Raw genomic sequence first — 13,915 nt, 5'->3', positions numbered from 1 at the left:
CTATACAAAAGCACCTAGCACCAAGGGCGGACCTCATCTTGAGGATTGGGAATGCCTTGTAGTCATTGCCTCGGAACCAACAGCTAATCGTACATCGCATCCCACCTTCTGCGCGTCGTCCCAGCCTTTCACATACCTCTGCGCAGCTGTCACAGTCTTCCGTTATTTAATCCGACCCACTCTAGCTCGATATGCGCGGCAAACGTGGTTCTGAATGCTTCTCTACAGCGTGTTCCAGGCCCCTGGAGTGGGATGGAGATGCCGGCGGGCGGTGCGCAATACCCTCACGTCATCCGGCAGCTTTTCGCCCAGGAAGCCGCTGAACCAGTCAAGGTTGCAGCACCGAGTAGTACCGCAATACAGTACAAGGAGGGGCAGTGTAGCTTCCACGGCCGAAGGACTGGCGGGGCATAGATCATCTCAAACACCGACGCATGCCGCTACGCATGCCGCGCCAGCATGGTAGACATGTCGTGCAGAAGCATGAATTGGATATTACCATAACAAAGCTGTTATCTGTCGCCTGGAGATACTAATGTGCTTGATGGTCAGGCGGTACTAGCCAGCGATTGCTCAGTCGTTTGATCCATCATGGTCGCCATGTATGCTTCTCTTTACGACAATGTCGATCCTCTCGAATGAGGCGCCTCGTTTTCCAACGCAGCCAATGCGGTTAGGTAGGTCCTGACCGCTCTCGTTTCAGAATCGAGAACCAGGCATTTCCCCGCACACGCCTTGCATCTGCCAATCACTAAGGGATGCAGGGTGGACTCCGTGGGACCGGCTAAAGCGGTGCGCCTGTATGCAACCATCGGCGGAAAGAAAGTAACATATGCGAAGACATCGATCGCGAGTGATTTCAGATGGCAAGCCTTCGTTGCGATGTCTTGATAGAGTTGCTCGTGGCAGGAAGCCGCAGCACGTGTGCTGCTTGGCTTGAATACTAACTAATCAGATCTTAGTTCAGGCAATGCGGACCTCTGCACCCGAGAAGCAATGCACCCGACAGCTGCGCCTTCTATTCTCATTTGCCACGCCCCGATGTATTCTTGCAGAACAGCTTCAGAAAAATGACGCAGGGTGCCAGTAACAGCACAATGGCTATGTGCATTGTCACCAAGGTGGTTGCATTCTTCGGAAAGTCCTCAAAATTCTGGAGAATGAGCAGGACGTTATCGCGTGGCACGTCACGGTCTCCATTGATTAGCGTGTAATCCGGGATTGACTTCGATATATCGGGACATATACCAACGCTCTGAGATGCATGCCCACGTTGAAGTATATAGTCTTCACTGTCCGATTTGAGACTGACGAAGACTCCGCTTTCGACGCACTAGAAAGTGATGCTCGTATAGTAAACGTAGGCATTCGATACTGAGAAGCCGAGGCTTCGACATCGTCGGCGCGAGTCCCCTCAATTAGACTCTATTGGCGTTGCTCAGTCCCCTCTTTTGATGCAAACGGACCCGCAACGCCCTATATACACTAAAGAAAGTTACACAAGTGACGTTCTTCTTGAAATGCTCAGAGCCCGCACTCCGGTTTCACTTGCGCACCTCAGATGTGAATTTAGATATGTCGAAAATATTGCAAAATCTTCTCAGTCTCATTACGACTTCTGCCGGTCATATTGCACTCAACCCTCTAGTGACGGCAACCCTACTATGGGCGTTAACAAAAGGGCCTACACAACTTCGTAGCCAACTCACAACCCGAATCCCTGCTCTTCGAGACCCTCACAGATATGCACGGATTCTGAAGGCCTTGAAGTGGTGTCTGATAGCTGGGACGGCATCAGTTGTTAACAAGCAGCTCAACCACATTGCCCTAAATGCAGGCAGGTTGCGAAGTGAGAAGGCAAAGTGGAACTGGAGCCGGGAGGTGGCAGTCGTCACAGGAGGATGTAGCGGAATCGGGGAGCTGGTGGTCAAGAGATTGATCAGTAAAGGGATAAGGGTAGCAGTGCTGGATATTCAGCAATTGCCTTCCGGGTTGCAGGGCTGTAAGACTGACCATCACTCACTGTGGTAGCTATTGCCTAGTACTGACGCGCCTGATAGATGCCGGTCTGAAGTTCTTCAAATGCGATGTTACCGACGCATCCGAAGTCTATTCCATCGCCGAAAAGATCAAGGAAACGATGGGTTCACCGACTATTCTCATCAACAATGCCGGTATCCTAGCTTCTCACACTATTCTTACCACATCCGACGTGTATCTTCGGAAGATCTTCGATGTAAATGTGCTCAGCAACTGGTATACCACCAAAGCGTTCCTGCCAGATATGCTTCGTCACAACAAGGGCCATGTCGTGACAGTCGCAAGTACTGCAAGCTTCATTGGTGTCGCTGGTCTGGCGGATTACTGTGCGACGAAGGCGGCCATTCTCAGCTTCCATGAAGGTACGATGTTTGCTTTTACTCTTTGATGCAGCATGCTGATTCATGATAGCGCTCAACCAGGAACTCAAGCTCCACTACAACAGCCCAAACGTACTGACAACATCCATACATCCCAATTGGGCTCGCACGCCTCTTCTCGCACCCGTAGAACAGGAGCTCAAGAAGCAGGGATCTGCAATTATTGAGCCGACTGCCGTCGCGGATGCGATTGTTGGAAGGATCATGGGCTGCAGCGGCGGACAGGTCTTCCTGCCTAGCAGTATAAACAAAATCAGTTTGTTGAGAGGATTGCCGAATTGGGTACAAGAGAATGTTCGAAGTGGTCCGAGCAAAGCGATCTACAACACTGTCAAATAGGCGCAATTGATCTCGTATGTAGCAGTTCCGTAGTCGTGTTGTAATGTGCTACCACCCATTTCGCAATCCATGCAACCACCCCGGGGGAAAAGTGACTGGCTTCGGCGAGACTCATGCAGCGAGTCACTTTGTGTGGTAGCACGACCATGACTTGCCGGCATCAACTTACCCATTGCAGTAGGTTTCGGGGAAAAGTGTTGAAAACGGCATGCAACGTGCCGTGTACGCATGAGGTGTGTGTGGGCTCTGCCGTTCTTCCGCCGTGCTTCGGTACCATTCACGTCGCTAGCGCCTCCGTCGCGTCGAAGCCGCCGAAGAACGCGTCGCGTCTCCCCCCTCCGATTGCTCTGCAACGACCTACAACACATTACGTCTACGATCAAACCACCAAAGCTATACGTCAAAAAGGATGGCAGAACCACAGGAAGACGTTCAGATGGACACCCAAGAAATTGAGCTGGAAACACCGCCCTCAGATGTCTTCATGGCACCTTCAATATCCAAGCCAGGCATTCTCGGTGGAAAGTCGTATTCGCACTTCTCACCAATACCGAAACGAATAGCAGACGACATGTCCGCAGAAGTCGTGCTAGGTGTTGATGAAGCTGGACGAGGTCCTGTCTTGGGTACTTGACTGCCTTACGAGAGCCCTTCTAGTCACTAACATGTTCAGGGCCCATGGTGTACGGACTCTTCTATCTACCCATCGAACTGCATCACTCTCTCCTCGCCGAAACGCACCACTTCGATGACTCCAAGGTCCTGACTCCTGAAGTCCGCACAGATTTAATGCGCAAGCTCTGCACCAAGGGCTCAGATCTCTACGAGGCCGGCGGATGGGCAACACGCGTCATGTCAGCGCAAGACATCTCAGCGCACATGTTATCCCCCAACGTATACAATCTCAACGCCCAAGCAATGGATGCCACCATAGACCTGATCAAGGAGGTGCTGGCTCAAGGAGTGAATGTCAAGGAGATCTACATCGACACCATTGGCAAACCAGAAATTTACCAGAAGAAGCTAGAGAGGATATGGCCTACAATACGGATTACAGTCGCGAAGAAGGCCGATAGTCTATACCCTTGTGTCAGTGCGGCATCAGTGTGTGCAAAGGTTACCCGGGACGCCGCCCTGGACGTCTGCTACGAACCCTACCAGAATCGCGCTACCGAGGCGAACGAAGATGCTGAAGTCAAAGTGGCTTGGGGTTCCGGATACCCGTCAGACCCAAGGACACAGACCTGGCTGAAGCAGAACATGGACCCTCTTTTTGGCTGGGGTAGCGAGACTCGCTTTTCGTGGGGAACCGCCAAAGAGCTTCTAGAAGGGAAGAAACCCGACGTCGCTATCGAATGGCCTACGGAAGACGATGGTAACGACATGCGCATGACAGACTTCTTTAGTGGTAAGAATGAAGGCGGTGGAGACGAATTGGTTGACTGGTTCGGAAAGCGTGTCACACAGGAGATGGATGTGTTCTGATCGCGTGCGGATACCGTACGAGATCGAGAGCACTAGCTCAACCACGACCCGCACGTTGGATATTCTGAACGCAATCAGTAACGAAATTGGCACCGCGCAAACTGCCTATAACTTGATTCGGAAATCAAACTATGCAGGGCAGAGTATTCGGGCGCACTGATCGGTCCGTCCTGCACCGGGCGCCAACATTAGACGCAGGGTCCGCCAACTGCCCGATCACAAACAAGCAAAATCACGCGCAGACTATAGGTTTGGCACGGATGTCGTAATCGCACGCAGGGAGAGTCCATCGAGGCAATTCAAGCGAGCTTAGAAACATCAGTATTTGGTCCACAGAGCAAGAAGCGGTGAAAGGATATCCAAGCCATCTCAGCTGCCATGCTGCCTTTCGCATCTACTAGTCTTTGTTCTTTAGGCCCCAAGCTTGTAATGTACGCATGTTGGCGTCTACTGTGCCAACGGTCGTCCATGCAGGGCACCAACCATCTTCGATAATGCCCGCGCTTCACAACAACCGTGCGGCCAGCCACGTTGACATATACAATAAATTAGGTCAATGTATCCGAGTCATCCTCTCTTGACCTTACAAGTAGCTGTCAATCCAATATACATGCTTGACTTCCGTTGTAAGAAGATCATAAGATCATCTACCTCCACCACTCAACGCTTTGTCTACTCAAACTTCCCAGACCCAGCCTGGTTACACGATAACAAAACTTGAACTTGCCAAAATGTGCGCTGATGCCCTCGTTTGTCGAAACTCATCCAGAGATTACAGCAACCCCAGGCCGTTCGCACGAAGAGGCGGAATAGCCAAGCGCGGAGAAGGCAGTCTATCTACAACACCTAGCTATTATGAGAAAGAACTCAGAACCTTTTACTACCAAACCAAGGCATCGCATGCAGCCAACATAGAAACCGACACCGATGCATACCCTCCCTCACCGCCACTATCGCCGAAGACCACAGTAACGCCGCTCAGGGTGCGAAGAACACAACGTGTTGAACGCAAACGCGACCATCCCTACCAACAACCTCCATCGAACCGCAGGCCGAGCTGGCGCCCGAATCTCAAGCAAGAGATTTTACGCCGTAGCTCGATCGACTCTATCGTAGACCCTTTCAACGACGTAGGATGGTTTGAGACAGACTGTCAAGTGTCGGCAACACGAAAGAGGTGCAGCACTGTTTCATTGTCAAATCATGGCGATATCGAAATGCTGAAGCCGCGACGGCAATCAACACTGCTACATCCATCATCGCCGGATATTGAGCCCGCCAGCGGTGTTGATTCTTTCGATGCTCCTTCGACCTCCAACGGTATGCACGAACAGAACCAGTCAACCAATCTTTCGACCCACCGATCAGTTACGGCTTCGAGAAAAGGCTCGTCATTGTTGCATCCATCCAGTCCTGCCAGCGACATTCCCTTGGGTATTGAGCTAAAGACTGTCATGTCTTTACCCCCAAAGTCCCTACGGGGAGAAGACCGCGCACATTGAGGTTCACGCTCACCAAAAAACCTTGCTTTTGGAGCCAGACATTACTGTTCTGCTTGCTGTCTCAATTCTGTCATTCAAGTGTTATTCAAGGCGGCGGTGGTTGTAGAAAGCATTCATGGCTGCTAGTGTTAGACTAGCGTTCTTTTGGCTTGGTGTTCGCTTTCAACATATGAGTGGTCTGCGGATCCGTGTGGGTCTTGCTTTTGCACCCACCGAGACATAAAGGCGTGAACACAACCGCTGGACTTCACCAATGCGGAGAGCCGGCGGAAGCCACCAGGACTTTCGGATTCCCCGGACATTCGCGACATTGAATGTGTGTAGGGAAGCATCCTCTGACTATAAAAATACGGCGTACATTATAGGCGGCTTTTTCTCATCACTATAGCATACTTGGTAGCAACTGTTTCCAGGGTCGCAGCTGGTCATTTCAACGTTGAGTTTCAACAACATTGTCCCATTTCCCAACGATAGCAGGATCCCCAACAACCACATAATGGCAGCACCAAGCGCAGATCTTCTTTCGCGCAACGACTTTCTCAGCAAAGACTTTGTTCTTTCCAATTGCAGCATTTGTGTAAAACCGTTCGACGTAGATCATCATATATACATGAGGCCCGCAAAGTGTCATCACAAATTTGGGACTGATTGCTTTTGAAGACTGGTCAGGGATTGCGATCTAGAACAGGGACTACCCAAATGCCTTCTGGGCAAACAGTGACCGTTCTTCAAACTTGACAAATCTAAATTCTTCGAGGGCGCGCGACGGGTACCCCTCGCCAACGAGGACTTTCAGTTGGCTCAGCATCCCGACGCCTGGATCGAGGCGAAAACCTTTATCAAGCTCATTCGAAAGGCATTGTACGGTCTCTACAAACGAGAACAGACTATCTACGATTCTGATATCGAACAAGGCGTTAACTTTGGCTGGGTTTCAATGGCCTAGTACCACACTTTGGTCCCCCATATGTTTAGCGAATACTGCTTGGTGTTAGAAAGCTGGCACTGGAGATATTGAAGGTGCATTATGAAAATGGCTGTTATTTTCCACTCAAAAAGATGAAGGTTGGAGGACACACGTACAGCTTGAGGGAGGTGTTGGTGTGGTAGTTGAAATATTGCGAAGAAAACGGGGTACTTCCACCGCATTGGGTAGAATTTGAATTCACTCGAAATCAACATGGCACTTTCGCCATTGAAGGACCGCAAATATTTCCTCGATGAATGCATCGAGAGTAATGCGGATTGCGATCTCTGCGGAGGTTTTCTTTCACGTAGGAGCCAATAAATCCTTCTTCACGCTTCTCGATTACTGACATACTTGTCTTAGCACTATTTCTCCGCATTAGAAGCGAATCTCATCCTTGTCACGGAGTATATTGTGGTAGTTGTCTCACCAATCACCTCAAACATCACAACACTTGTCCACTTCATCCAGATGTAGTCCTCCTTTACTTCGGTCGTGAGCCGGGGTTTATGCCTGGTCAACGCGAGACCACCAATACGCTCGATCGGATCACATCTGACGTCGAGGCTTCTCAGTTCGTCATACAACTATGGTGTGCAACTAGGCAGCTGTACGGCTACGAGCACATCTTCGACTCCGACATTCAAGAGAAGATTAAAGATACGCTAAGTGTGATCTGCGAGGTCTTTGATCACGAATCTCCTTTGCTCATAAAGGACGAGCATATACCTGGTGTTGTGTCTATCGCGAGAGAAATGATCGAAATGAATTTCAAGTGTCAAAATAACCCCAATGAGGAGTGCGTACTAGGACACTGGCTACCGAAGATGGACCAGGCTGTGGGTTGGGCACGGCGGACCTGATTTGGCTCGGAGTAGTCAGCTGGCTACACGCTTGAGGTATCGTTTTCATCTCATCATGTCGATGTAGGAGGCAGAATATACGATGAAGCTACGAACGCGGATTCTCAGGCCTCGACAGGAGACGGACACCTCAACTGCTACTATCGTCTAGCGTTCATAATAGTCATTTTTGATTACATTTTGATGAAAGCGTATTGATTCATCGCTGATACTACCTACAAGTCATGCTTACTGAATCCAAGCTCATATATGTATCCCAAGACGAGCTGGCCATGTTGAATTACGTGGTCGGGATCCATGTGTTCCATGGTGTCATTGGCAGTGTGGATGTAAGGGTTTCGGTACTCAAAAGCAGATTCGAAGACGAACGACGCGGGGAAGCCACTCCTCATGGCAGAGCCATGATCGGAACACGCGTATCCACATGTGCTGTTGACATATGCGATGTCGGTGTACTATATCGAAGTTAGATCTGCTAACTTATGTCTTGATTTGCATGCACTCACCTCCTTGATGACGCGAGTGATGTACTCGTTAAGCGCCGGATCCGTGAAATCGGTGATAAGACCAAAGCTCTCTGGCTTTCCAGCGTTAAGAGTACCCTTTGTGTATCCAACCATATCCTGCTGTAACATGGCCCAGATATCCCTGCCGGCGGCCGCATATTGCGTGAAGATGTCTTGACTACCACGCAGTCCTCCCTCCTCCGCCGCGTACCAGTGGAACTCGATGGAGTTTTGCAGCTTGCTTGGGCCGAAGTCTTTGTCGCTTAGCAATACCCGGAGAGCTTCTAGGATAAGGAACGATCCGCTACCGTCATCATCGACACCTGGCGCACGTCCATTCATTCGGTCTGCTGAGTTGATAGAGTCGAGATGAGCACCCACAACTACAGTCCTGTTGCTTCGTCCTTGGACACGCGCAACGACAGAGTTTTGCGGCCATCGTGCGTGTGGGAAGGCTTCGGCAGTAACGCCCTTCTTTCCAGACTTCAATACTACATCTTGAACCTGACCAAGAAGCCACTGCGCAGCCTCGGCGCCGGTTTCGGTTTCGGAAAAACGCGTGTGAAAGGTAGAGTAGTACTCTAAGTTCTTTTTGATGTTATCCCAACTGAGTTTCGGGAAAAGTCGCTTGACATTTTCTTGGTATTTGAACTTTTTGGGGTAGGGTGGTCCTGCTCTGACTGCGAGAGGTGCGACATGGGAATCACTGATGTCGAAGAAATGGCTTCCGCAGCCGCCGCTCTAGGAGAAGGTCAGATCAGGTGAATCCTAGCAAGGTGTATGTTACTGACAGCGGAAAGTTCCCATCTCTCTTCTTCTGTGATCTGGGTAGTCTCTCCAGGAGCGACTTCAATAGTAAATAGCGCCCTGGGCGCAACCTGCTCTGGCTTCGCAAACACAGCGGTCGCACATACTGCGGCAAGGAGAGCTGCAGACTTCATCTTCGTAATACTGAGGATATCCGATTGCTTAAGTAGTTGAAGCCAGTGTGGTGCTCAACTCGTGCTTATGAGGCCAAATATATAGGTGTCTTGCGTCAGCTTCGGGGTGCATTCTTCCATCACGTTCCGCTTGATGCCTTGTCTAACCATGGGCGATATGTTTGTGTGTATTCAAAGGATGTACCAAGAGTGGAGCGAGCCAATATCATAGCCCACAAGCCAATCGGGCCGTACAACAGATCCGGGGTAGATGCTAAGCGCGTCTTGTCGCTGCAATGAGTCTTGTCTCTTTCCTATCCTGGGGTAGTGCATCGTGTCTTCTTGTCGCGAAGAGTATATTTGTATTCAGGTAGAAAGTAGTTTGCTTGCTGGTCCGGGCTGTCGGATCATTTAGCCAGACTTTGATGAAATCTGGACAATGAGGGGGTTACGAGAAGGAAGCGAGGGTAAGACGTTGCACCTGCATGCACGAGACGATGTCGCGCTAGAACCACGCTAATGCTTCCACTATGGATCACGACCTTGGTCGTGTTCCAACTACCCAATGTGCATTCCTCACCCATTATAGATATTGTGGTTTGCTTGCTGGAGGTGTACCTCCAGCAATTCGTTAGAATTTCTATCCGTGGCTCGCCCCGGCTCGCTACGAAGCCGACCAATCGCATAAAGCCTTTCGTAACAGCAAGCAAGCGAGGGCCTACTTTTCTTTCGCTTCTCGTTCGTAGACGGCAGCGTAGCTGCCTAATCGTGATCGTCTCATACTAAATGCTTCTACTTCGCCGTTATCTTTTCGACCTCCATCACAATAGCACAAGAGCTATCAAGATTTTAAAAGGCACCATGGAATATCCTCGAACTGATGAACATCTGCTTGGAACAGCTCGACGTGTTAAGAGAAAGATAAAACAGCACGATATCGCAACGAATTACAGACGATCCGAATCTTAATTGACATTGTCATCAAGACGTTACAAGTCTACACTGACGTCTTTATTGACTGTCCTCAGTGTGTTCATGATGCCCACCCATTTTGTAGCGCCTTCCAAAATTTCACGACGTAAGCATAAAGGGATTGAGCACAATCAGCTTTTAGAAAGTGGCCCGTAGGGATAGCTGGTGTAATATGTTTACAGGTCAACGAAGCGTGTAAAGATGTAAAGTACAGCATTTTAACCAGCAGAGATGGAAACCAAAGCTAGAGCACGTCACAGCCTGCACACTTATCTTCTGGCGACAGGCCTGTAGCATTCGGATGTTAGAAGGGAAACCATATCAACGAGAACACAGTCAGGCATACTTCGCATTGTATCTCCTATGATTCAGACTCGCGGTCGAATTCGGCATTGCGGTTTTGCATTGCTGCACACGGTGTGGAAGTAAGTAATCCAAGCGCTGGAAGTAAAGGGCAAAGAACGCATACTCTGAAGCAGTGAGCGTCTGTACGTGCTTGCAAGCAAAGTTGTTGGCCAGCAGGCTATCGTAATGGACATGATGTTCCCGGGTGGACTGGTCGATATGCATGCCCCACCACGACGAACCTCACTAAGAAAAAGTCTGCCGCAACACTGCCCCACCATGCGGCGGTTTGAATGTGATCTCAACCGTCCAGTCTGACAGAATCACAAACGACTTGGGATATAACGTTTTCATTTTCTGGTCATTCCATCATTACTAAGCAACAACTGGCCTAATGGCCCAATGGCAAGGCGCTTGACTACGACTCAGTTCGATATCAAGAGATTCCAGGTTGTAAGTAGCACTCAGTTGCCATCTGTTCGAACACAGTTTCTAACATTATCTCAGCGACCCCTGGTTAGGTCATCAGTTCTATCATGCTTAGCATCTTTCGCATCGGTGGTTTAGTGGTAAAATTAGCCGTTGCCATCCTTCACAGGACAGTTTCGGCTAGCCCCGGGTTCGATTCCCGGCCGATGCATTACCTGCTCAAGTTATTATTTTTGCGGTTGTAATGATCTGGGGATGATGTTGTGGCGGAGATGGTGGATGGTGCGGCAGAGGAGAAAGAACCTCTTTTTGAGGTTTGACTAAAGACAAACATCGAACACTACTTACCTTGAACGTCGCATCTGCGAGCGCTAAGATCAGATCTTAGAAGCCACTGCATTCTCAAAGATTGCTGCGAAAAGTTAGTTGATATGTGAGTGGCCTGTTTCGCTCTTCTGGTTGGATCTTGTTTCAATTTGCATCTACATTGGACGAAGACTGGTATATGTTTCTCGCCTTGGACGAACGTAGTTTCCTTGCAGTTCTTTAGATGCACGCACTCACTCGAAGGTTGCGTTAACTGCCTTTAATGAAGTACCGCAAAGAAAGGTCACTTCTACCAGTTCAATGGCGTCAATGCTTAAAGCTTGGGAATTGGCACAAACAGTTCTGAAGGTGTCCTGAGTGACGAATGCACAGACCTATTGCGCGGTATCCCTCCCGACTGTACCTATTGGAGGTGATGGGAAAGAACTTGAGTGCGGTCTGGATGTGTAATTGCTTACCCTCCTTCCGCAAACAATACTCATCGCTTATGAGCCGTTGCAGCTCGGCTTGTCATTTTCTCGAATCACACGTGCGGCGAGCCCTCACCATCGAGAGGTCTGCTCCAGAGCTCCATCGCACAATATCCATGGGTTCTAGTGGAAGGGCAACTTATAACCCGGATCCAGATGCCAGCAGCGTCTTATGGTATGGCCTGTTCGTATAGAGAGTTGTATCGATCTTGCTTGCAGCGTCTTCAGCGACAACGGCTTGAAGATAGAAGTCGTACGCGTTGCGCCTAAAACTTGGGCAAGTCGTTTCGTTGAAGAGTGCCGGCACACGTACGTCTCGGCTAGACACTGGAGATAGTAGCCGCAATTGCCGTAGTTGCCGTAGTATTGAAAGCAGGTCAGATGGTACGTGTTATACCTGATTGGTAACGAGCAACGGCGAAGATCACCGCTCCTTCCAATTTCTCAACATCTCAGACCGACATGTACTCTCCTGTATTAATCCCGAATAGTGATGATGGGCAGCGGCAAAGAATACCGCTCTCTTCAATATCTCAACAAGGCTCACCGACACGTTTTCCTTTGACCTCAGCCTTCACGACTTTGACCGGAAAAAGCGCGTGTTGCGCCGGCCCCGTACACATCGCGTCTATTCTCGCAGAATTTGCGCGACCAGAGTGTTTCTCCACGGTCGTACCACATACAGATGTACCCTTTCCAGTGTATTCTGATGCGATGGTCGAGCGCCTGTGCGGTAGGGGAAAGACTTGGTGCGTATCCTACATGGCCCTAACGACACCCCTGTTATATTTAGTCGTGGCAATCATCAAGCTTCCTCTGACGGTGTAGTTGATCAAACCTGATTCTGTAGTTCGCGGGACCGAAAGGAAATATCTGGGATGGATTCTGGCAGGCGCTGTGCTGTGCGTATACACCAGTGTAAGATGGTATGGCTCCAGAGCACTAAATGCCAGTTGTTGAACCGAGCTAGCGTGCCAAGACCGGCACAGCACGACTTCCGCGCCGCTAACGTCCTGATCTTCTCCATGAATAGCCAAAGCGCGAGCCATAATTTCTCCACGCCACTGAAAGCGGAATCCTCGCTACCAACCTAAGCACATCCAAGACCTGCTCGACTCCACAGATCCTTTGCACTCCGACATACGCATGCTTTTTGAGAAACACGTTTCATCCCGTTGACGACCATCCGGCAGCTGTTGCGTGGGATGCATAGTCGAGACCTGGGTAATCGCTGAGCCACGAGCCTGTCCTAACGACATCTGTGTCGTGATACGCCTCCTCGGGCGCCCTGGCACAGCCTCCGCATTTCAGCTCGTATCAGATCTTCCATCGATGGATTTGCGTTCCAACAGATCTCCTGCATCTCGCATATCATTGTGGCGCTGGAATTCGCAAAACCCGTTCGTCAATCTGAAGATCACGAGCAAAAGCAACGGGGCGCTCGGCCAGTTGTATGCAGGCGAGGGTGCGCCATTCCCCACCCATCCACACGAACCCATAACACAAATCCATCCCTTGAGGACATTAGACTTCGAGACTTCCTTTTCTTTGTTTGTTCTTTCTGAGCTGTACAGCAGTCCTGAATTACTATTGCTCGAAACTCAAGCCACAATCTCTGCTAAGACAGTTTTGGCTGCATGATGTGGAGAGGGAGCAAATCATCTGCCTTGTCCGGATAGCTGCATCGTCTCATCGTGACGACATCGCATCTACAGAGCATCTCTCCATTATCAGATACACATGCTACGAATAAGGGAGTAGGTATACCGACGCGCTGGAAAAGACCCTCACTGTCTTGACCCTGAGAGACCTTCATGAGCCCTGAAATGTCCCTGATACAGAAGATCAGTCTTGAAAAAAGCAGTTGCGCACCGAAGGACTCGGAAGGGTACCCGAGAATCAGTCCCAGGTGCTGATAGCTTCACTAGAGCAACCGTGCTGTACCATGGAAGACACTGGACCCCTGCAAAGAAAGGACTAGTTCAACGGCAAAACAAAATCATCCCCGCTTGTGTACCTTGCAGGCTATGACAACTCGACGATTGGCTCTTCACTACGCCTATGCAGCTTTGCTATCTCTATAGCGACGTCGGCGAGGAGCCGTGAACCATGCGCCTGTGTCTGCGGTGCTACCCCGGGCTGAAACGCCATGCTCAATTCGTCGTACAAGACGCTCTCCTCTAAACATCCTGGTCTCCTCCATTTCCTCTCGACCACGCTCTTTTATTCCTGCCCATACGTTCGTTTCAACCGTGTACTTCTCATCAGACATTCACCAGTTTCAACCAACTCCCCTCGGCCTGGTCGACAACTTTGCATGAATTCGCGGAGGACACAGGACACCGGACACCATTATCGTCGCCTCATACA

The 13,915-nt window shown here is 50.0% G+C and overlaps 5 protein-coding genes across 5 annotated transcripts; 4 read left to right on the top strand and 1 right to left on the bottom strand.

Annotated features, from left to right (window-relative positions):
* Positions 1-1,575: 1,575 nt before the first annotated feature.
* Positions 1,576-2,759, top strand: AA0111_g4744 (hypothetical protein; the record flags this gene model as incomplete). Its single annotated transcript, XM_028650780.1, has 3 exons — positions 1,576-2,002; positions 2,061-2,402; positions 2,452-2,759. 3 exons carry the CDS (start codon positions 1,576-1,578, stop codon positions 2,757-2,759), a joined length of 1,077 nt encoding a protein of 358 aa, XP_028507670.1.
* A 409-nt stretch (positions 2,760-3,168) lies between these two features.
* Positions 3,169-4,244, top strand: AA0111_g4743 (Ribonuclease H2 subunit A; the record flags this gene model as incomplete). The annotated part of the gene is made up of 2 exons (XM_028650779.1): positions 3,169-3,385; positions 3,433-4,244. 2 exons carry the CDS (start codon positions 3,169-3,171, stop codon positions 4,242-4,244), a joined length of 1,029 nt encoding a protein of 342 aa, XP_028507675.1.
* Positions 4,245-4,975: 731 nt separating this feature from the next.
* On the top strand, positions 4,976-5,746 carry AA0111_g4742 (hypothetical protein; the record flags this gene model as incomplete). The annotated part of the gene is made up of 1 exon (XM_028650778.1): positions 4,976-5,746. The coding sequence occupies one exon, from the start codon at positions 4,976-4,978 to the stop codon at positions 5,744-5,746; it is 771 nt and encodes a 256-aa protein (XP_028507676.1).
* A 1,476-nt stretch (positions 5,747-7,222) lies between these two features.
* On the top strand, positions 7,223-7,576 carry AA0111_g4741 (hypothetical protein; the record flags this gene model as incomplete). The annotated part of the gene is made up of 1 exon (XM_028650777.1): positions 7,223-7,576. The coding sequence occupies one exon, from the start codon at positions 7,223-7,225 to the stop codon at positions 7,574-7,576; it is 354 nt and encodes a 117-aa protein (XP_028507673.1).
* A 215-nt stretch (positions 7,577-7,791) lies between these two features.
* On the bottom strand, positions 7,792-9,023 carry AA0111_g4740 (Leucine aminopeptidase 1; the record flags this gene model as incomplete). The annotated part of the gene is made up of 3 exons (XM_028650776.1): positions 7,792-8,031; positions 8,083-8,823; positions 8,874-9,023. 3 exons carry the CDS (start codon positions 9,021-9,023, stop codon positions 7,792-7,794), a joined length of 1,131 nt encoding a protein of 376 aa, XP_028507674.1.
* Positions 9,024-13,915: the final 4,892 nt, after the last annotated feature.

This window comes from Alternaria arborescens (assembly GCF_004154835.1).
Source record: "Alternaria arborescens strain FERA 675 chromosome Unknown contig_9, whole genome shotgun sequence".
NCBI classification, from domain to species: domain Eukaryota; kingdom Fungi; phylum Ascomycota; class Dothideomycetes; order Pleosporales; family Pleosporaceae; genus Alternaria; species Alternaria arborescens.
Note: the sequence above shows the minus strand (reverse complement) of the source record. Positions and strands in the feature narration are given on the sequence as shown.